The sequence below is a fragment of the Aulonocara sp. 'chitande type north' Nkhata Bay genome, linkage group LG17, assembly GCF_057382095.1.
Source record: "Aulonocara sp. 'chitande type north' Nkhata Bay isolate Kocher_YH1m ecotype deep benthic linkage group LG17, A_spYH_male_GT1.1, whole genome shotgun sequence".
NCBI classification, from domain to species: domain Eukaryota; kingdom Metazoa; phylum Chordata; class Actinopteri; order Cichliformes; family Cichlidae; genus Aulonocara; species Aulonocara sp. 'chitande type north' Nkhata Bay.
The window spans coordinates 33,363,781-33,385,765 of NC_141360.1; the positions used below are offsets into that span (position 1 = coordinate 33,363,781).

Consider the following 21,985-nt stretch of genomic DNA (forward strand, 5'->3'; position numbering starts at 1 on the left):
AGGGAGCGCTCTTAGCCACACTCCTGCTAACATACATATGCATACTGTATGCATATTGATATGCAGCAGTGGGACTGGTGATTCAAAATGTTTCAAAATATAGCTAGATAAATAGATCTACTCTGTACTTTCTTAGGTCAAGGTAAATGCAATAGTAAAATTATGTCTTTAAAAAAAAAAAACACCCTTTGTGGAATGATGCATGACTGCATGCTGATGTCTGAAGTCTATTAACATCCAGGTTTGGTAATTTGAATGAACTGGCCCTTTAAACAGCCTAGAGGGATACATTACTGTGTATTTGAAAGGAAACTTACCTTCTGTGAAGCTTGAAATCCCAGACTCTAATATTAATAACCAAAATGATTTATTAGTTATCGAGCTAGCTGTTATTATGTTTTCTTATAAGACAGTCGTTGTGGGAGAAATGACTTCAGTGTAAAAGTGTGGCTCTTTTGGCAGCTTAACTGATATGGTGAGATGATCCTGTCTATGTCATTACTAAATGACTGTGGCCCTGTATTATGTCCCAGTAAAGCCCCATAGCTACCATGGCTGGGAACCAGATCCATTCTGTCTTTCAGTGCTGCTATAACTAGCTAACTGACGCTTCATTGTTAGCACTGGCTAACCTATAGTGACTATTTATGAAAATAACGAAATAAAGAAATTTAGACTCATTTCTAGCTTTCTAAATAAAATAACATTTTTTTATATTTAAAAGTAGTTTGCAAGTCTCAAACAGTATAACGCATTGATGTAGCCCAAGGATTAGAAAAGAGCCTTAAATCTTCATACAGGCTGAGGGCCACCAGATGGCGATATCTGTGACTGGAAAAAGACTTCTGGTCCAGTGATTATAAAAATTTTTTGCTTTGACTTGAGCTTTGTAAACACTTTCCTATTGACTTCATTGGGTCAATCAACTTGAAATGGTCAAGTCAATGATCAAGATTTCAGAGGCCCACCCTTATCACATCTGTTTTTGACAACAGCAAAATGCTAAATTCGAGGTTCCACAACCGGACTTCAGAACCCAGTGGAGGACATCATCACAGCTAAAGCCTTCTTTTATATCATCTATTGTTTATTAAACTTCTACAATGCAGTGGAAAAAATTTGATTGAATAGATCAATGTATCAGCTGCCATGAAAAACAAAAATAAAACTGGATTCTTTCCAAAAAGACAGAATATTTATTTTATCAATAAAACTGAAATTTGCCAATTATCCTTTTTTGGTAATTTACTATTTAAAAGTATGTTTTGATACTGGTTATCAAAATACCATATACGTTATTATCTGCAATGATGAGAAATACATTTCATGTTAGAGCGATGACCGCAGGATGTGCACCAATAGTTTGTTTAGCAGTTTGGACTGCCCTAAGTGTATGACTAAAGTGCATAAAGAGTCTGTAAAAATACAGAATATTTTAACTGCTTTGACATGAAAGAATTTTCAGTATTTTTACTATTTTTAGATTAATTTTTGCATATTTTAATCTCACCCTTAATTATGACTTTAACCATTTACTGAAACTTCACGGCTGTAAGAAACTATAAGAAAAAACGAATAATGTACTGGCAGAAAATGGCCAGTAGAGTTTTAAAAAAAGTAATAAATACTTAAAGAGTGCCATGAGATTTTGTTTATGGTCTGTATAACACCAGAACGGATTTAGTTTATGTGATTATTTTGAATCACACTAGGAATCCTTGAAAGGCAAGCTCCCAATGCATTCTGTGCTATACTCCTGGCAGTGAAGTATACATGAATCACTGTCTTGGGGTGTAAACTAAAACTGCCAACCTTGACTGAAAAGTTTAGCATTTGGCTTATAAACAAGCTCCAGTGGGTGTAGGGTCATGTTACACATTTCAAGTCTTACCCAAGTCTTTTCCATTAAATAAACAGGTAGGAGTTTAGTATTTTGTTTAAGGCCATGTGGGATTTTGCAGTTAGAAAACAATGAAAAAGCAGCTGCAAAAACAATACATTGTGGGGGAAAAAAGGCCTCCACTACCAGGTGTACATTTACTGATTTTTCTACACATACACTTTGTCATCAAGGGAGATTTCCACGGCTTTCAGAAGAAACAGCAGAAACTACAAAAAGTATGAGATCACTATTTCAGGAATACACTTGGTAAATTTCACACCTTTTCTTGTAACATCTGTGTGTAGCGCACACCATCCTCCTGTAAAAGGTGTGATTTGTCCTTTCACTTTGCCTTCAGCAGTATTGATTCCCCCCCCCCCCCCCAACAAGAATGGATCTACTGTAGTGATGCAGTTGACTGTTTTTTTTTTAGTTCTCGTGTATTTCTGAAGGCTGGACATCAGGTTGTTGTCTCTAATATTTATCACTCAATAACTTTCACTCTCCTTTATCTTCTGGCCCATTTTCCAATAGCAGAGAGAAAAAAACACCCTTTTTCTTTCAAACTCATTTCCGCATTTTTCAAAAGCATGACAACAAAATCTACACATTTGCAAAACATTCCTTTATTATAAATAAATCTCCTTTTTGTATAAAAACTGGCATGCTTCAACCATGGCATTTTACAGGTTCACAACCCAAGGCTACAACCCGGATAGCCAAGACAGGAGGAAACACACTCATCTCATTATGCAAGGGCGATCCATCAGACAACGGTGAGACAAGAATGAAAAAATCGTCACGACCACAAAAATACCTACAAGTAGAGAATAACAACAAACATGTTTGAGTCTCATAGATTTTCTCTTACATTTCTCTTTTTAAATATTTTTTAAAATGTAATTTGTTAAATCTCTTTTTTAGCCCCACCTTTTGCCCTTTTGATATAATTTCTACACATTTTTTTGAGTTTTTTTATGACTTTTTTCTCTTTTAAAATTTTTTATTTTTGTTTTTATATGTTTTAATAGTTACTCTTTCCACCACAGTCTCCTATGGTACCACTTTTTTTCATGTTGTTTCTTTTTTTTTTCTTTTTTAAAACAGGTAAGTTCATGGTAGGACCAATGAGCTGTGAACAGCAGGAAAGCAGGCACACTGACTGGCTGTTTATGTGGTCCCACCTCTGTGATTTGATGGGGAACAATACAAAATGTCTCATGCTTGAATTCCATTGGGCGCTCTGTCTGTTTTCCACTTTTTCAGCCAATCAGCTGAGTCACAGCTCTTCCTTCCCCTTGGCCCTGCCCCCACAACACGTCCCCCTCCTATTCAATCCCCCCCCTCTTCTCCATCGTCATCTTCTTCTTCTATGGTCCCTTCACATGGCGTGATTACTGTAGCTGACATATGTCATCTTAGTTGATGAAGCTGTGTAAAGAGTTAAATAAAATAAGATGAAAGAGCGTGCGTCATGGGAACAGAATTGCCAACAAAAAAAAACATGAAGGGAAAATTGGCAAAGAAATGTAACAAGCAACAGAATAAAAGTAAAGCGACAAATATGAGGAATGGAAAAGGGCAGGGAAAAAAAACAAAGAAGAAAGACCAGTTTAGAAAACAGTGTCACATCAACAATCCACTGTAGTTGCTGGGGCTTTTTGTTAAACCATGATGTCTTCTGTCCCCTCAAGCATGCTGCGGTAAATGTCAATATTTTTGCTGCAGAGCAAGCCTCTAACAGCACCACCGTTACACACTGATGGAATCGTTTTGGGTTCTTTTCCGCTCACTTGTTTTCACACTGCCTTAGACTGCCTGGATGATAGTTAAAGTAATAGTAAATAAAAATAAAGCTAAAAATTGAAATAACAATAATAATAATAATAACTAGAACACTAACGAAAATGGTAAAAACAAGCATCTAGACACGTTTGATAATGCCATCTTTCTGTTCAATCTGCTTCCTGGAACATCAAACTTTTTTCTAAACTTTTTGCAAACAGAAGCATTTAAATAGATGACTAAGCAGTTCAACCATTTGCTAAATGAATGAACTGTGACCTGCTTTCCTCACTGATGCTAATAAAGTGCTGACAGAGGGGCAGGGCAAGGTTTAGCTTCACTGTTCTGGAACCTATTATCCACGTGCACACAGAACTCACAAACTGCACACAAACAACTGTTAATAATTCCTTAGTATGCTCACGGGATTTCCTGCAAACGCACACACACACGTGCAAACCAAGAGTAACTGATACGTGCGCACTGCAGGAACCTGGAACAAAACCACCTCGATATAAACACTAAGCTTCTCGTGCACACGCACATAAATCCTCCCTCATTTCATTTTATCTGCAAATTGTTAACACCGGGACACAAAACAGTCTCTAAGTGAATTTAACAGTGCTTCGACTACAACATGGTGAGTACAGCAGGCATGCAAGAAACACATTTTCAGTAAAAGAAAACAGTATCTAAGGTTAATGTACACGTGGAGGAAGATTTTATTTGTTTGATTTTTACAGTGTTACTCCATCACAGCGTGCAATTAACAAAATATAAATGGATCATCCACAAGCTGGGTGGTTGGTAAATTATTTGGTTGTTTCTAAATGAGCTCACATAAATGGCTGCCAGGCTGCTTCATAAACACATTATGCTATACTTGATGTTTTTCAATTACGGCTAACTCTATACTGATTCAAACCAGAAAATTAGCCTGAAAATGATGTGTGTTTTTGAAATCACGTTACTAAATATTACTTTGTTGTTTTCTATTAATTTCTTCTCTGCTATTTGCTCATATTCTAGATTTCTTGACCAATCTACATGTATTTGACCTTGGTGATGCATTTTTTTTCAATACAAGTGTGTTGTTTACTAAAAAACTGATGTACGACTAAAAATTTATTTTTTATTTTAATTATATAAAGCTTGTCTCTTTTAAGTTTATATGTGTAATTATAAAATTTTGGTGTTCTCTTACTCACTGTTGGTCTCCATGCTCTCACACAGTTCAGTCTTAACTTCTCCATTTGGCCGGTCTCCTCCCTTCTGAGTCAGTTTTCCCGACATGGTGGCTGCTGTCACGATCGCCTGCGTAGTCATTTATTCATAATGAGAATTTTATTAATTATAAATGAGGAAAATGGTCTTAGTATACCTACGTTCTTCTTTCTCCCTTTGTAATTTCATAAAAATATTTTCTGCTTAACGTCAGCCAAAATCAAAATATATGGATTTGGAAAGCATTATGAAAACATAAGAGTAAAAGCCACGTCACCTTGAAGCTCCGTTTTCGTTTGGGTACGTTCTGCTCGGGGTGGAAGAGGATGATGTAAACCTTGGGCATGTAGAGCATCCCCAGAGAAACAGATGCAGACAGGCTCAGAGAGATGGTCAGGGTAGTAGTTTGTATATACATCTGCAATGAGAACGAGAGAAAGAGTCATTTATTACATTTTGAGTTGTCAGAAATAGTCTGTTTAATCATCCAGTGTCAGAATACATTTAATCAAAGGAAGACAAGGAAGTCAGTTGGGAAGTGGCGGGGGTAAGGAAGTAGAGGGTGGCCTAACAAGGGTGATATGAGCAGAAAATTTGTCAAGTGACAGCTACGACGACACACAGGCTAGTATATAAAACAATAACATGAATGATGGCACCAATGAAGTTGCTTAATTGCCCGTGTGCTGCAGAGCTCGTCTCCTTGTCTAGAAGTCGAAAGTGATTCTCAATGTTTTTGTCAGAAAACACTAGAGAAGTGGGTTTATGGCATCAGTTAAGAAGATGGTGAGGAAAATTACACAAAATTGACATTCAGACAAGTTTTCCTGAGAGTTTTGATAAAATTTTGTCTGATATCAGATACAACTGTGAACTTGCTTTACTCTGTTCCCATCCTCGGTTTTGCAAGTGGATAACATCCACCTGAAACAGATATTGCTTGGGTCAACACTGGCCTAGCCACATTCTCATTTTATAAGAGTTTTTGAAGATTAGAGCAATGTCGAAATGATTGGTGAATCTCTAACTCTTTCACAGCGCTGGATTCTTTTTTTCCAGTCAAGAAACTGTTCTTCATCGTGCAATGCCAATTACAGTATATATATCAAAAAATCTGCAGATAGCAGGATGAAGTTTGGCCTGTATGGCATTCTATAGGAGTAGAACAGAAAACTTTAGATTTCAGAGACTGAGTTGTTGGCAAACTAGAGTTCCCATCCAAAAATAAAATCTGTGCATTTCTATATTTATTCAGTTGTGAGTGTGCTGAATTACCATGTAGACAGACAGGCATCCAGAAACTGTCCTAGGTGGCAGGTACTAGTGGACTGAAGGACAGATATGATGACATGTGCTTTAGGTAGAGAGTCACCTACCAAATTTCAGTGTTCTATTAGAAAACAGCGATTCTGCTAAGTAAGCTAAGGTGCAATTATGATGAAACAGGAGGGGAGTTCAGGCAGAGACATTAACACACTGAAACATTCCGCAGTGGACTAAGCACCAGTTCTTAGTGGATCCTTAGGGAGTTTCATAGTGTAGTTTGGAGGAGGACAGATGTAATGACAGGCTTCACCCACGGCCCTGACACAGCTGACAACATCTCAAGACAAAGGCCTTATCAGGCAAGCAGTGTAGTGGAAGGACTGGTGAAGGTAGAGCGCAGTAAAAATGCAACAAGGAAAAGTAGGAGACTCGTGGAGACAGAAGGGACATAGGGAGGCAAAAACATGACAAAAAACTGATGTTTAAGAATGTGGCAAGAAAGAAGATGAGAAGCGTGTGCATCACAGACACGATGATCAAATGAGAAGGACAGAGTGACCAGTGAGACCACAGCAGTCACCGCTGTCAAGAAGAGGACCGAATCAGGCAGTAACTACAGCCTGACAAGAAGCAGAAAAACAACAAAAAAAGTAAAGCTGCACAGTGTGGTAAACACCATGCTACTACTGCAGAAAAAAAGTGTTTGATCCAAAGCAGCTCATTTCATTTCACTGTGAGAACAAAAACACCTTTCATGCCATACATTTGCAACACACAATCATAATATGAATAATAAACAGAAAGCCTGACTTACACTCAATAATAAGAAGTCATTCTTTTAATATCACACTGCTGGAAAGAAAGCAACCAAGCCAACATAGAAGTACTTAAAAAAACATATTGAATGCATCCATGAAAAATGTCCTGAAAATGTATAACAAGAAGCAGGTATAGAGTTTAATTCAGTTTCACTGTTGGCAATAAAAGCCTCTAGAACATGCAACTGTCAATTGGTCAAAAACAACTGGAACTGGAAATGCACACTACAAAAAATTAAGGCTAAGCTAAGGCTGTTCTCTTAGTCAGAAAGGCCCCAGCTTGTCTTAGCGTACCCTTACTAGATCATTTTGTGCTTACAAAAAGTAAGGACAGTAAAGTCTGGAGTAACACCGTCTTTAATAAGGAGCATCTCATGTCCTATTTCAGTTGATATGAGCTCTGGGTTGTGACTGAAAGAATGAGATCACAGATACAAGCAATGGAAGTGAGCTTCCACTACTCCTTCAAAAGAAGCCAGTCAAGGTGGTTCAGAGATCAGACAAGGACGCCTCCTGGATACCTCCTAGGTGACAGGTTTTAGGCATGTCCTACAGGGAGGAGGCCCTGGGGCAGACCCAGGACACACTGGAGAGATTATGCCTCTCGGTGTGCTTGGAAACTTCTCTGTGTCTTCCTGGACAAGCTGGAGGAGATTGCTGGGGAGAGGGAGGTTTGGGTATCTCTGATTACATTGCTACCCCGGACCAAGATAAGTGGCATAAAATGGACTGATGGTGTTTCTTGTCTAAACAAAAAACCTGAACAGATCTCTTGACTCTGATATAAAAATAAATCATTGCTTGAAGGGGTTTAAGTATTAAACAGCAGCACAAATCTAATTAAATACTTTAGGTGATAAGTCTCAACGCTGGCTTCTTAGATTAACAGCTGACTTTAAAATAGTCGATGACCTGGTGAAAGAAGCTCACAGAGACGCAATAGTATTATATTTATGAATGTTTTCGTAGGCCCCTGATTAACACCAAACCCCTATGAGTTTGCCCTCAAACATGTATTTGAAGACATTTAAAAGTATCCTTATACTTATCTGCAGCACCATGCTTTTATCCATGCACCCTGGTTGAGTAGCTTTGCATAATTCATAATTCAAAATTGTCCTTTTTTATATTATACTGGGCCTTGGTGCAACTCCTCAGTTCCTCCTCCGTCTAAAATGAGCCATTGTGTCTCAGAGCCTAGAATAGAAAACCTGACTAGACAGTGAACCTGAGCATTTAAAGAGGGATTGCACAGATAACTTGTGCATACTTTGATCTCATTTGAAACTTAACATGAGCATCCACTAATAGAACAGTATTATACTGCATGTAAAAGGAAGTAAGGAATATCATAATGGAGACCCTTTAATCGTAATGGCCCAAACTTAAATTAGTCTACAAAAATATACAACAGAGGAACAGACATGCCTGCCCGAGGGTTTGAATTAATTGCAGTGACAGTAGCTAAAGCATAAGGGGACTGCATGGTCAATAAACTGGATGCAAGCGGATGCGTGCAAAAGCACAAACATGACCTACACGTGTAAACTAAGAAATAAACTCACATGAACAGAATGTAATATTAACATCACATGGGAGTTATTATTCTTCTGGGTGACCTTCCTTAAAAAAAATAGACCCTGCCTGCAGCTTCATTATAGCCTCTGATTGCAGTTATTACCCCACAGCTGCACGCAAACACTCGCACACAGCAGAGCGTGTGCAATCAGGACCAAACTTCACAGTCGTGTGAGACACATCGTCACTTAAACAAAAGAAACCTGATCATGAAAGAAATTTGCAAGAGGGGAATTTGTAGATTCATTTACACGTTGCCATATTGTTTCTTTTTCAAATCTCCTGCCAACAAATTGTCTTTAATTGAAGTGCACTGATACAGGGAACAGTAATTCGCTATATCTGAGAAGAACAGATGGAGAAGGAAAAAACATATTTTCACTAGGAGAAAGGAATAACTCGAGAAAAAGAAATGGCTGAAAGAGCGAATGACGAAAAAGGAAAAGCCAGAGTAACTGCGAGAGGAAAAAGATTTATTCCCTTAAGCGGTGAACTTGCGCTTACCGAAACAGCAGCAAGTCTGCTGATAGCCACTTCCATTACATCTAGCCTTTGGTCCAAAGTTGTGACCTCCTGCTGTTATTTACACAAAGACTGAAACACATACACAAACACAAACTGAGGGCTGAAATCGTCATCCTCCACCTTGTTGTTCACACTTGATGCAGGCTGAAATGCGTGCCACGGAAGAGCGCGCTATTAACTCAAAAGACCCACTCAAAAAATAAAGCAATGACCTATGGCTGGCTGTATTCAGCGTGCTCCTTTAAGGTTTAAAACATTTATAGATGTGTAATGAGATTCAGGATGTGGAACAGACAGATAGAGCAGATGTGTTTAACGCCTTGGCAGACAAACTGGAGTAAGGAAGGTCACGAAAGAAAGAGAAACAATTGAAAGTTTGGATTCATGGTGCCCTTTTAATGTTTTTTTTCCAGTTTATTTTTCACTGTCTACAAGTAATATGGACCCACGCAGACTTTGAAGTGCTGGGTTGATTTCACAGGAGCCTTTTTTATGGAAACCTCATGACTCATATTTACTTCATTATTTCCTCTAAAGGAAACTGCTCATCTAAGAATGATCGTCTTCTGCAGAGCTTGTTACTTTTCAATTAGTGCTTCAAGGATAGTTCCACTGTTATTCAACCACCTATAGATTTATTACATTTCTGAAGAACACTTTTCATTTCAACTATACATGAAAAAGGCTCCCAATAGGCCATAAATAGCTAAACTGTATTAGAAACATGAATCTAGACGGAGACAGTTCGATTGTCTCATAGTTATCGGGCGCAGAAGTTCAACTCCTCATCATCACTGTGCAACCTTGAATCTACACTCAGTCGCTGATACTGAATATCTGTGTAACAATGTAATTCCTGGCCAATTGTGACAGTCTGGCAGCTTAAAAGTTCAATGACACGTCAGTTGGTGCAAAGACGGCAACTTTCTTTTCGCAGCAAACCCATATGATAGCTGAAGCATGACAGTTCATCTAAAAGGCTATTCTGAGTTCACTCGGCTGCACTGTGAGTGACACTGAAATGGAATGTACTTATCAAGAATACATTCTAAGTAAATTAAGCAAATTAGACCCATCTCCTTCAGGCTCATTGCTTTACACAAAAGACCATGTACATATTAAGTTTATCATGTTATATGAATTGAAAATGACATTGTAATTGGTGTATTTCAAAGTCCATATAGGGTGTCAAACATATGGCTTGAGGACCAGAATTGGCCCAGGAAAGACTCCAATCTGCCCCGTCTGCAAAAGTAAGTACATCCCTGATGTAGAGTAATGCTGTTGGCAGTAATTTTGGGTGAAGCAGCAAAATGCAGGTACAATTTTTGGTGATTTATGGTGAAAGCTGTTCCACCCACAGGCTACACCTTTATTCTTTCATGCCATGCTTTCATTTACTGCCCATTCTACATGATCAGTGCTTCTCTCTCGTCCCACCGCAGAATAACTGTAAGTGCACATGCTTATTACAAGTAAACATGTTTGCCACAGCGCAACTGATAGTAGAACAGACAACAGTGCACCTGCCATATGCGTTGTCCCAGTTCAACTGTTAAAAAGCAGATGATTGGCTCTTTAGGGAGAGAGGCAACACAGCGGCACTCTTTGGCATTGCAGGATTCATCCATAAATTTCGATTCGGGATCCTTTAGGTGTCATTCCTCTTGCATTATGTCATCTCTGGGTTTTTATCTGCACCTTTTGTTTACTCTTCATCCCTTCACCAATACCGCTCAGCTTTCAGAGGATTTCTATAGAAAAAAGAAGCCAATCAAAGAGAGGTAGTGATGTCGTTTAATCACTGCTGTAATGTAGTTTAATCAATCGATGCGAGTGGTGACGGAAAGAACGAGATTGCAGATTTAAGTGGTGGAAATGAGCTTCCTCCGAGGGGGTGTCTAGGCTCGCCCTTAGAGACAAGATGAGCAGCTCAGTCTTTCAGGAGCAAGCTCAGAGAAGAGACTCTGCTCCCTCTGGTCCCTTGCATCAAAAGGAGACAGTTGAGGTGGTTCAGGAATGTGTCAACGATGCCTCCTGGAGGTGTTTCAAGACTTGTGTCTCTCCGATGGTTTAGGAAAGCCTCAGCATCCCCCTGAAAGAGCTCTAGGTGGTAGTTGGGGAAAATGAGGTCTAGGCAGTTCTGTTTATTACCGCTTCCGCCCTCTGACCCCTACACATAAAAGCAACAGAAAAGACGGATTTGACATATGTAGGGGTTTTAAGAAACACAAAAATCCCAGCTTATGAGGCTTGGTGAACCATGACATGAAAGCTTCTGAGTCATTACATGGCATCTGTGATTATCGCAACTCCTTTCATACTCCAAAACAAGAAAAGGGTAGTGAAATCAAAGAGTCCTGGCAAGCGACTTATCTAAAGAGAGGGAGGGAGAGGGAATGAAAGAGAAGGAATTTGTATGAATATGAAAGACATTGTGGGAAAGTGAACGAGAGAATAAAGAAAATGCGAAAAACAAACAACAAAGGAAAGTTTTGGGTGAAATTGGTGGAATTGGAGGAGTAACGAAGAGTGATGAAGGAAAAACAGCAACAAAGAAGCAAGAACCAGTGAGTGAACTGAAGAACAAAGTCTTGTATCTCTCATTGCCATGGGCATGTGGTTTGTGATGCAATAGCATTTTCTTTTGGGACGTTTACATTGAGGTTGCACGTCTTAAAGCAAACAGTGTCACAAACTTTGCTTCGTATTACTATTTTAATTTTACAGTGATTATGTTTTTTCTTAGTTTTTTGGGGGTTTTTTCTTTTACACTGATCACTTGCCTGTTTTGGCTTGTTGGTATTGTTTTGTACAATGTGTATTCAATTCAGCTTTAATTCACCCTACAATATTAGAGGGAAGACTGAAACAATCAGACGACCCCTGTATAAGCAAGCACTTGGTGACAGTGGAAAGGAAAAACTCCCTTTTAACAGAAAGAAACCTCCTCCAGAATCAGGATCAGATCGGCAGCCAACTGCCATTACTGATTTGGGGTGAGGGGATAGAGAAGAGAAGGGCCTATGAACATACTGGAAGTGAAGACGGGAGTGGTGGAGAAATGCTCAGTGCATTATGGGAAGCCCTGCAGCATCCTGAACCTATAGCAACATAACTTCATGGTCACCTGGTCCAGCCCTAACTTGAAACTTTATCAAAAAATAAAGATAAGTCAAATTTCAAAAGTAGCTGATGGTGCTGCCTCGCATTCCACTTTTTATTCTACTTTTACAAACTACAGGAATCACAAGTGAGACTTCAGTCTGAGAGCAAAGTGGTCTGTTGGTGTAATATGGTTCTATTAGATCTTGAAGATATGATGGGGCTGATCATTCAAGCCTTTTTATGCATTTAAAACATAATCAGATGTGTTTTAAATGCATGCACTGTTGTTTAAAACCATAAAACTGAGAAGAAATCTGTGCAAACTTTAAGATGAATATCAAAATCTATTTTTAGGCATATCAAAATTTAACAGGAAAAAGCTTGTCTGGAGCTTTAGGAAAACATATTTTTATTGAACTATCACCTGCCATCATTTGGACGCTGCTGTACTAAATTACTGGGCATTTACTTAAAGCTGAACTCATGTTCAACTTTGTGCTGTCACAGACTCACTAAGATCTTTAGCCAAAAATCAGTCCATTCTCTCCATGGAGTGATGTCTCCCAGCTCTCATTTGAAATAAATGACCGCAGGCTACTTTGTTTCTTGTATCGAGTCAGGGAATGGTCAGAGAGAAAGATAGCCAAGAGAGGGGAGAAAAGAAGGGTAGTGAAAGCATTGTTCGAGACATTTTCCATTTCCAAAGACATTTCTGTTTTTTTCTCCATCGTTCCATCAGCCTCTTTGCCATTCCCTCACTCCTGCCCATACAATCTCTAATGATTGGCCGGCACTCTTCACTGCACTCCAAACTCCCTCGTATCTCTCTGTGGAATATTTTCCTCTGTCCTCACTACTTCTTTTTCTATCCTTCATTATATCTGTCTCTGTTGCTCTCTTCTGCTTCATCTTTCTGCCTTTTCAACCTTCTTATGTTTTACAGAACGTCCCCCTGTCATCTCCTTTTCTCCACATATCATCTCTGCATGACTTAAAAAGCTACCGCCTGTGCATGTTGATAGGGAGTTAAAACGTCCTTGACGGGTACCTGTCCTATATAAATATTTTGGCGAGCAGAATGACTTTTTCAAATTGCTTAAAGGTCCTGAACTAACTTCACAATCCCATTTAGAGTCATAACTTCCTCGGTATGTGTGTCTGGGTTCCGCTGTGTGCTTAATTGACCCCGCCTGTTTCTCTCAACTCACGCCATGGGACCACTCATCATTTTAATCACCTAAGCCACAGGAGGGTGAAGAGATTTAATTCTTATTTATATATTTAAAGTAATGTGAGGAGTCAGTATAGAATGATTTTTCCTATTGGGCAAATGTTAAAAATATAAAACACAGTATATATAAAATGAAAAATTTTTTTTTTTAAATATTGATGTTTTTCTTTTATTTTTAAATATTCTGAATATTCAGAATTTTAACTATGTTCTCCCAGATTTATGGACTATAGTTTGGCTCACTAATATTAGATTACATTTCTTTTATGTATTGCAACAACATGAGAAGCTGCAAAAATTGACTATGCCGTCATCAGCCAGGTGGGCAAAGCCTTAACTATACTACAATGAATATAACCAATCTGGGTTTCGTCTTCTCTAAAGTCAGCTACAAAAATATGTCTTTTCATTCAAGAGTTCTGCCTTCTGCCCTGCACACATGCAAAACACGGAGGAAAACAAAACACCTTTTTTCCAGTGCCTCAACGTACTACAACAACATGGCCTGTGAAGGTTTTTTAAGATTTCTTAATAGGACAGCGTTACCATTGAGGAAGTACTTCGATAAGCAGGGATGCACCCCCTTCCTATCCCAGTTTCAATTCACAGCATACATCCTTCACAAAGACTCAGAACAATGTCTGTAAGCATCAACAATCATCATCATCAAGCATCAACGATCATCATGCATCATCAACTTGCTAAAGTTAAAGTTCAGCAAGTTGTGTTGGTTGTGTCTGCTGAAGTTTAAACAGAGCATTAGAATGAGGAAAAAGGTGACGTAACGTTGAATGTGGCATGGATGTTGGTGCCAGACAAATTGATCTGAATATTTCAGAAACTGCAAATCTATTGGCATTTACATACAAAATCATCCCTAGGGTTTACAGCGTATTGGCCTGAAAAAGAGAAAATATCCAGTATGTATCAGTTCTCTGACCAAAAATGCCTTGCTGATGTTTGAGGTCAAGAAGAAGGGACAACAACTCAAATAACCACTTATTTCAGCCATCGTATGCTAAAGAGCTTATCTGAGCACAAAAAACCCCACTGACCCTTCAAGCAGATGCGATACAGCAGCCAAAGACCACAACAATTTGCACAGGCTGACCAAAATTGGACAACAGAAGTCTGGAAAAATGTTGCCTGATACGAAGGCTTAGAATTAGGAGTAAACCTCATGACAGCATGACTCCATCCTGCATTATATATATATGACGTTTAAACTGGTGGTCGTGGGGTAAAGGTGCAGAGGATATTTTCTTGGCATACATTGAGCTCCTCAGTACCAACTGAAAAACTTTCAATTGCCACAGCCTACATGGGTATTGTTCCTGACCTTCTCCATTACTTTATGACCGCAGTCTTCCAGTGGCTAAAACATCTCACAAAGCTCAAATCATCTTAAACTGGCTTCTTGAACATGACAGCGCGTTCACTGTACCTCAATCATCACCAATCCAACCGGGCACCTCTGGGATGCTGTCAGGACAACCAAGATAGAAGACAGAAGAGCGTACTGTGAGTGATTATGGTACGACTCAAACCCAAATTTACTCAAAAATGAGTTCAAGTTAAGATGTTTTTTTTAATGTGTCTTTTAAGTTACTTTTGCTGCTTTTTACTCAAGATGCTTTTTATTCTGAGCTTTTTAAATCCTCAAGTTACCAGGCTTCTAACACCAACATGGTGCTATGATGAAAAACTTAAAAAAAAAAAAAAAAAAAAAGCAGCGACACAGGACATTTCACAATCATATTTTAACTTTGTGTCAGAGCAGCATAATTGGGCCCGAGCTCAGTCGGTCCCTGTTGTCCACCAAGTGCCTCATTACATTCTACAAACAGCACTTAGAAACTTTCTTTCTCCATCTAATCCATACGGGTGTGGAGTCTGTGTGTGTCATAGAGGACATAGAGTATTTTGTGAAATAATGTTACAGCTATATTTGGAGTTGTGTAGCTCTTCTTGACTTGCAAATCTTGCAAAGTTCAGCCAGTAGCCCCGAGTCAAACAAATTCCGAGCTATATGTAAAAAAATGTATTGTAATGCATACTGTGAGGTTGGCCTTGTTGTCGATAATATGCTTTCCTTTTTCTCTCTCGCTTTCTCATAACTGACATAACTGTGTCCCACTGTGCACAGCTCCAACCAATTAAAATGCCCAGCATGGACTGATGTGGAGTATCATCAGGCAGCAGACTGCTGTCCAGGCTGTGAAAAAAATAACGTGTTACACCTTGAGGAGGAGGATTAGGAGTAACTGTGTCTGTGCTCCACTACCATGAATGTTAAATATTCTTATTCCACTGGCTGATGTTTTGCACTCTTAACAGAAATCGGGCTGGAATTTATATGGAGTACACTGCAGCTGTGAACTACACATGCACAGCCCCAATCCTCTTTTGTAATTTTAGAGGAATTAATAAAAGAAGAAGGTAATAAAGTCCCTTTCATTTGGGGAGTTTATTTAAAGGAAAACATAAAAGGCTTTCATATTGTTTCTTTGGTCCCTTTAATTAAAGTTTTTATTTACAGAGTAACAGCTCTGAAGAGCAACTGGAGCTAATGAAATGTTGTTTGATAGTTTTCCTGGTGTTTTCACTTTCTTATTGTGTCCATGTTGTCATTCCGGCAATTGCTAATTCGGAGAACCAGAACCAGACCAGCTCTTTAGTGATAAAAATGAGCAGTAAGCAAATAAAAGTGCTCTCCTGATTAGAGACATGTGAAGAATCTTTAGAGTTCATGAGTGTTTTTGTAGTTTGTGTGCATCACAACAGCAAACACAAACCTGTTGTTCTCCTGTAGTGTTGGTATGACTTAAAATGCACAGATATTGCAATGACAAGCTTGTTTATTTGACCAAATATAGAAGCAGAGGTGCTAGCCGGTATTTTCTGAATCACAAACTAGTAAAAGCCTGTCTTTTTTGTTCCATCGGCTTAAAATATGCAAAAAAGTTAATGAAGGAAAATTTTGCTCATCATTAAATTACAGAATTGGAATAAAAACTCAAACTCTATGCCACTACCCAACAACTCTTTTGTTGACCGAGGATTTTCATTCCAGTGACAGACCTGAATGGTTCCTGCCACGATTTGGGCTAAGCGAGCTCCAAAAATTCCCAAGCCAAGTATCTCCCATCTACTGCCAGCAACCGGGTGCCAGTTTACTGCATCTGCACAGCAACAGCTTGAAAGGCAACAAACTGAATTTCTGTTGGGATCAGCAGGAGCTGCACCATAGCACTAATTAAATCGGTGCTACATTTATCTATTTCTAGATGGCGTTTTTTCCATTTTGCCCAAAATTACCATCCTTGTGCTTAATTAAAGCAGCACGACTCATTTGAAATACCATTCAATAAACATACCTTATATGCACTGTCTTGAAAAGTTAACAGTCATCCAAACAAAAACAAAAAGTGACTTTTAACACAATAGAGTGCCAGGTCTGAAGACTTTATTTAGTTCTTAGTTTTTACTTTGTCATTGTGTTTGTTTCTCCACAGTGAGGCATGTGTGATGATGAAGGAATGACAGTTACAGTGGAGGTGGAAGATAGAAAAGTGAATAAACAACAGCATTAGTCAGAGATGTAATGGTGACGGATGTTGCTGTGGACCTTAAAAGAGAATTTTGATGAAAAGTTTGGATTTATAATGTTCTTTGCCTGCCTCTACTGCTCCCCTGGGGAGAGCCTGCGTGCATCTCACTGAGTGTGCGTGAATTCCAGCGTGCACGTGTGAGTGTTCTTAAACGACCATGTTTGTGAACGCAAAAGACGCATGTGCAAGTGTGTAAGTGTCTGTGTGCGGGCGTGTGTGTGTGTGTGTGCGTGCACGCGTGTGTGACTGCGAGCATCACTGTGTGAGGCGGCCCCCCTTGGGCATCTCCCCCCATCCTTCAACATCTCACTGTTTGATGTCGGGATCTGACACTTGCTGTCTGTCTCTCCCCATTCTCAGTCAAACGACCAAATCCCACCAGAACCCTGGAAAAGATTGCAAAACCCATTCCTTCAAAAATAAATGAAAGATTTTACTGTTTGTTGGGGGGTTTTTTCGCACACACACAGCCTGCTCAGGTTAATCACCCCAAGGATTGGGATTGGTAAAGTCTGTCAGGATGAAGATGGTGATGTCTAAATCCAAAAAAAAAAAGGAAAAAGAAAAAAGGAAAACATTGTTCAGATGTGATCTGTTCTCTGTACGTGTTCCGTTGATCCCGCATTGCGACTGCGGGAGTTACAAGCTTGTGATGTATTTTCTGGTATATTACCTCACCCATTTTTTTTACTTAGCCTCAAACCAAGAAAGTTTTAAATTCAAAATGTACACTTTTAAAGGTGCAGGCATAAGGTGTTTGTCAATCAAAGAATGCATCACCTGCCTTTGCTCTGATCCCATTAACAAAACACGGAACCTACTTGCAACCAGCCACAAATGGGCTTCACTAATAACGTATATCTGGTGGAATTCAATAAGGGATAAATTACCCCCTAACGCTGCTTCAATCCTTAATGAGTGAAAATATATTCTGCTTACATGATGCTTGCTTACAGGAGACAGCATTAGGAAGCGCCATCATCAGCATAAAAAATGCTTTGATTACATTTTGGCCACTTGAGTTAGTAAATTGACCATTTATGCAGTTACTGATGTAGTATTTTATTTAATTTTTGTATTTTATTAAGAAATCGAGTCGATGGAAGTGGATATGTTTGAGTAGCTGGGGTCAACAAGCAGAAAAAAGGGCAGAAGAGAGGTGAAGAAGAGTTTGAGAGCAGGGTGGAGTGGGTGGAGACGATTATCTGGGGTGATTTGTGGCAGGAGGATAGCAGCAAAAGTGAAAGGGAAGGTTTAAAAGGTGGTAGTGAGACTTGCTATGATATATGGTTTGGACATGATAGCACTGAAAGAAAGACTGGAGGTGGCACAGCTGAAAATGGTAAAATTTTCAGTGGGAGTTCCCAGGATGGTCAAGATCAGACATGGGTATAACACAGGGACAGGTCAGTTTGGGAATATTGTAGAAAGGATGCTGAATATGGAGCTGGAAGGCAGGAAAAGGAGCTTGGAAAGAAAAAACTTGTTTAAGTTGCTTTAAGAAGCCTCTCATCAGAAAAGCTTCTTCAGTTCTAAGCATCAAATGGTGGAGAGTCCCAGATTTAAACCCAGTGGGAGTTTCCCCCAAAGAGGGACAAAGGACCCCCTGATAATCCTCTACCTAATCACATGAGCCGAGGTGTGAAAATGGGTGTGGGTCACAATCAGCCAGGGTTTCGGGTGAGCTCATTGTGAAACCTGGCCCCACCCTATCATGCGATTTCCTGAGGTCAGATGGCCCAGGATGTGAGTGGGCGTTAAGGCATCTGGGAATGGATCTCAAAACTGGATTATAGATGGCAGACAGTTGGTGTCGACAGATGGTTTGAAAGAGGAGTGCAAGAAGCCATTTATGTCCACTGTGAGCGACCATCTTTGAACAGAGGTGGTGGTTTACGACACCAACTGAAGAAGCTTCTCGGATGAGAGGTGAAATGTCTTCAAGCAACTTAAACAAGTCCAGACACTTTTCTTTCCAAGCTCCTTAGACTGCGACGACCTGGATGACTGAGAACCTTCACAGACAAGGCAGGAAAAGAGAAACCACAAAGAGGATTTGCAGACTTAGTGAAGGAGGACATGCAGAGGGTTGGTGTGACAGTGGAGGATGATGGGGATAGGGTGAAATGGATGAGACGCTGTGGCGACGCCTAAAGAGAGGAGTCAAAAAAAAGAAGAAAGAAGGCAAATTTCAGAAGCAAGAAAAAAGCCAAACACAACCTTTTTACTATTATCTTTAAAATAGGATCCATGCTGAATTTCACTTAGACGCCAATAAAATAGCACCACAAAAATGTATTTCTGCTTTTTTGGGTGAAAAAAAAAATCCATTTCACTTCAGATTTTTCTTCTTGTTGTCTGATAGTGCTACTGCTGTACAGAAAGAAAGTAAAGTGCATGCCACAACTCTGCGTACTGTATTGTGGTAAATGCAAACCATTTTCAAGGATGAAGGTCTGGAAAACTGATATAAGTGAATCAGCTTCTGGCCAATCAGAGCAGGGATATCAATTAAATGCAACCCAATAAATGCTGAAATGTGATGCCGTCGGTGGTTGAGAGAGATCCGTGTCACAGAGAGAGATGCTGGTGATGCTTAGATGGTCATGAGTGCATGAGCACAGCTTTGGTTATCTGTCTGGTTCCACAGTGATTCAGAAACGTTATTTTGTTTCCCACATCCCTCTTTATCCCACTCTCAGCCTCTTTGTATCTCTGTTTCAGTTTTATAGTTTCTCCTCTTTGATGTACATTATAATCTCTCTCTTTCTCCGTCTTTCTCTCTCTCTCTGATGTTGGCTTGTAACTTTCCTCCATCTTAATGTTTGATGGCTGTGTCAGTCCCACCTCTTTTGAGTCTCTTTATCTTTTATAATGTCTCTCTCTCGCTCTGCTCTCCCACACTCTCTGATTCACTGCCTCTCTGCAGCATTCTGCCTTGTATTTTCACTCCTTCCACTTGACATTTGTGATCTTTTCTACACCCCTGCCTCCACTTGCTTCCAATCTCTTTTTCAGAACTGTTGCCACCCTCTCAGCCCACTCTCTCCCCTCTTGCTCCGTCTCTCACATCCTCTTCTGATTACTATAGATTGATTACTGAAGGTTACTCCTAGTAAAGATCTGGGCGGCTGCTGGTGCACCACCGGGATCACAGTTACAGCCATAAATCTATCTTTTGACGTTGAGCTGCGACACTGTGTGTGTCTCAGCGTGTGTGTGTGTGGGTGGGTGCGGTAAAGGACAGAGATGGATTTATAATGCAAAGAGATTGATAGTCTGCGCTTTACACTCCTGAAAATCAAACATAATCACCAAGAAAAGAACAAAAATGAGGAATGTTACTGCAATATTTCACTTCCAGTGTTGGGTATTTTTAGGTCAGGACTCCTTCTTTTCTCCTGGGTTAGACAGCAGAGTGCTTATGTACTTATGTGTGTTTTCAAAAAGTGAGATGAAAAATTTATGATTAAAAAGTAGAATGATGAGGTGAAGGGGAGGCCGCGAGAGACAAAAGGTGCATAGGTGTATACGAAAAGGAGCCACAGTGATTGAACCTGCTGATTCATATTATTCAGTGCATGCAGCTGTGTCCTTCTATTACATCACAGCATGAGTCAGTCTTTTCTTAGCCTGGATTTAGGCTGTATCACATATCTCATTGTTTTACTCTGTAATGTAGCCCAAAGTTTTCATGCCTAGAGAAGAAAGAAAAAAGAAAATCTAATGAATAAAGTCATATTTTAGCAAAGAATTTCTCCTGGGCCCCGCAAAATGGCTTAATTCTATACTTACACATGTAGATATTTTAACTCTTGGCAGCTCCTCCGTTGGTACTAGGATAATTAAATAACATAAAAGTCACTCAAAGATGTCTCTGTGCAAGCAACTGGTGTGCACTTAACGATTCAAAAACAAACCCACTAAAAAATATCCACCTGCTGTGAAAAAGACACACTCACACAAACATACACACACACAAACACACAGCGAGTGGGTTTGTGAGTTGAACTCGTATGGTTGCTTCTTCCTCGGTTGGAGGCAGAAAATAACAAGTTGGCCATATTTAGGACATCTGGAGAACAAGAGAGCCGGCTCACATAGAGGCACAAAGAGACGTACAGATAAAGAGAAACAGACAGAGACAGGAGAAAGCAGAGAAATGAAAGATGGCCTTATGTCGATAGAGTCGGGCAAAGGAATGATGAGGCGCACACTGAGAGAGATAGCTGCAGAGAGGATGTACCATGTGGTTAGGGCTCTACAGCAAGCAGAGTGAGGTAGAGGGAAGCGCACATGCAACGTTCGCACAACACAACCTTTCACATTTCTGCAGGGTGTGGCAGAAGCTGTTTGGAGCCTCCATCCTCTGCATCGATGCATGACCTATTTCATAACAATACTTTTTACCCATCTGTGATGGTTAAGAAGCTCCTTCTTTGATGATTTATCTCTCACATCCTTAGCCTGTATCTCCCAGTCCTCCTGCATCCCTCCATCTCTCATTATAAAACTCCCTTGCAATTTTTACCTCTCCATCTACATGCTTTTCCCCCACCCTTTGACTTCTTCCTCTTCCCCTTTGCCTGCTGTGGCTCTGAATCTCGAATCTATATTTGTCAGTAAAAGAACTACATAAAGCAGTTCTAAGTATACACACAGAGTACCATGAAAATAAAGAGAGTCTAAACTTGCATGTATTCTTTTTTAAATTTTACACAGGCCCCTTACAGTATCACAGGAAACCTCTAAGGTTCTTGTCTTCTGAACATAGATATCCTAAAAAGTGTGTGACGTATGATGCAACATCTTCAAAAAGCAGCAGCGAAATGGCTGCAGACAAGAGGCTGGCTGAACAGCAGAAACAGACAACAGCTGCCTGTAAACACCAGACCAAAAGCTGAACACAGCTTGGTGTGTGTGTGTGGGAAGGAGTAAAGGTCATTAAATGAGAGTC

At 39.7% G+C, this 21,985-nt stretch overlaps 1 protein-coding gene across 4 annotated transcripts in view; it reads right to left on the minus strand.

Annotated features, from left to right (window-relative positions):
• Positions 1-3,226: 3,226 nt before the first annotated feature.
• grm8a (glutamate receptor, metabotropic 8a) overlaps positions 3,227-21,985 on the minus strand; it is a 299,716-nt gene continuing 280,957 nt past the window's right edge. For 3 of the 4 annotated variants that reach the window (XM_086269259.1, XM_086269258.1, XM_086269260.1), the window contains exons 12-14: positions 5,169-5,309; positions 4,876-4,981; positions 3,227-3,313 (exon numbers count right to left, since the gene is read on the minus strand). In XM_086269259.1, the coding sequence (XP_086125385.1) occupies positions 3,264-3,313; positions 4,876-4,981; positions 5,169-5,309 (297 nt within the window). In that variant the 3' untranslated portion in view covers positions 3,227-3,263. Of the gene's footprint in view, positions 3,314-4,871; positions 4,982-5,168; positions 5,310-21,985 lie in introns of all 4 variants that reach the window. The other variant, XM_086269261.1, reaches the window with a different exon arrangement.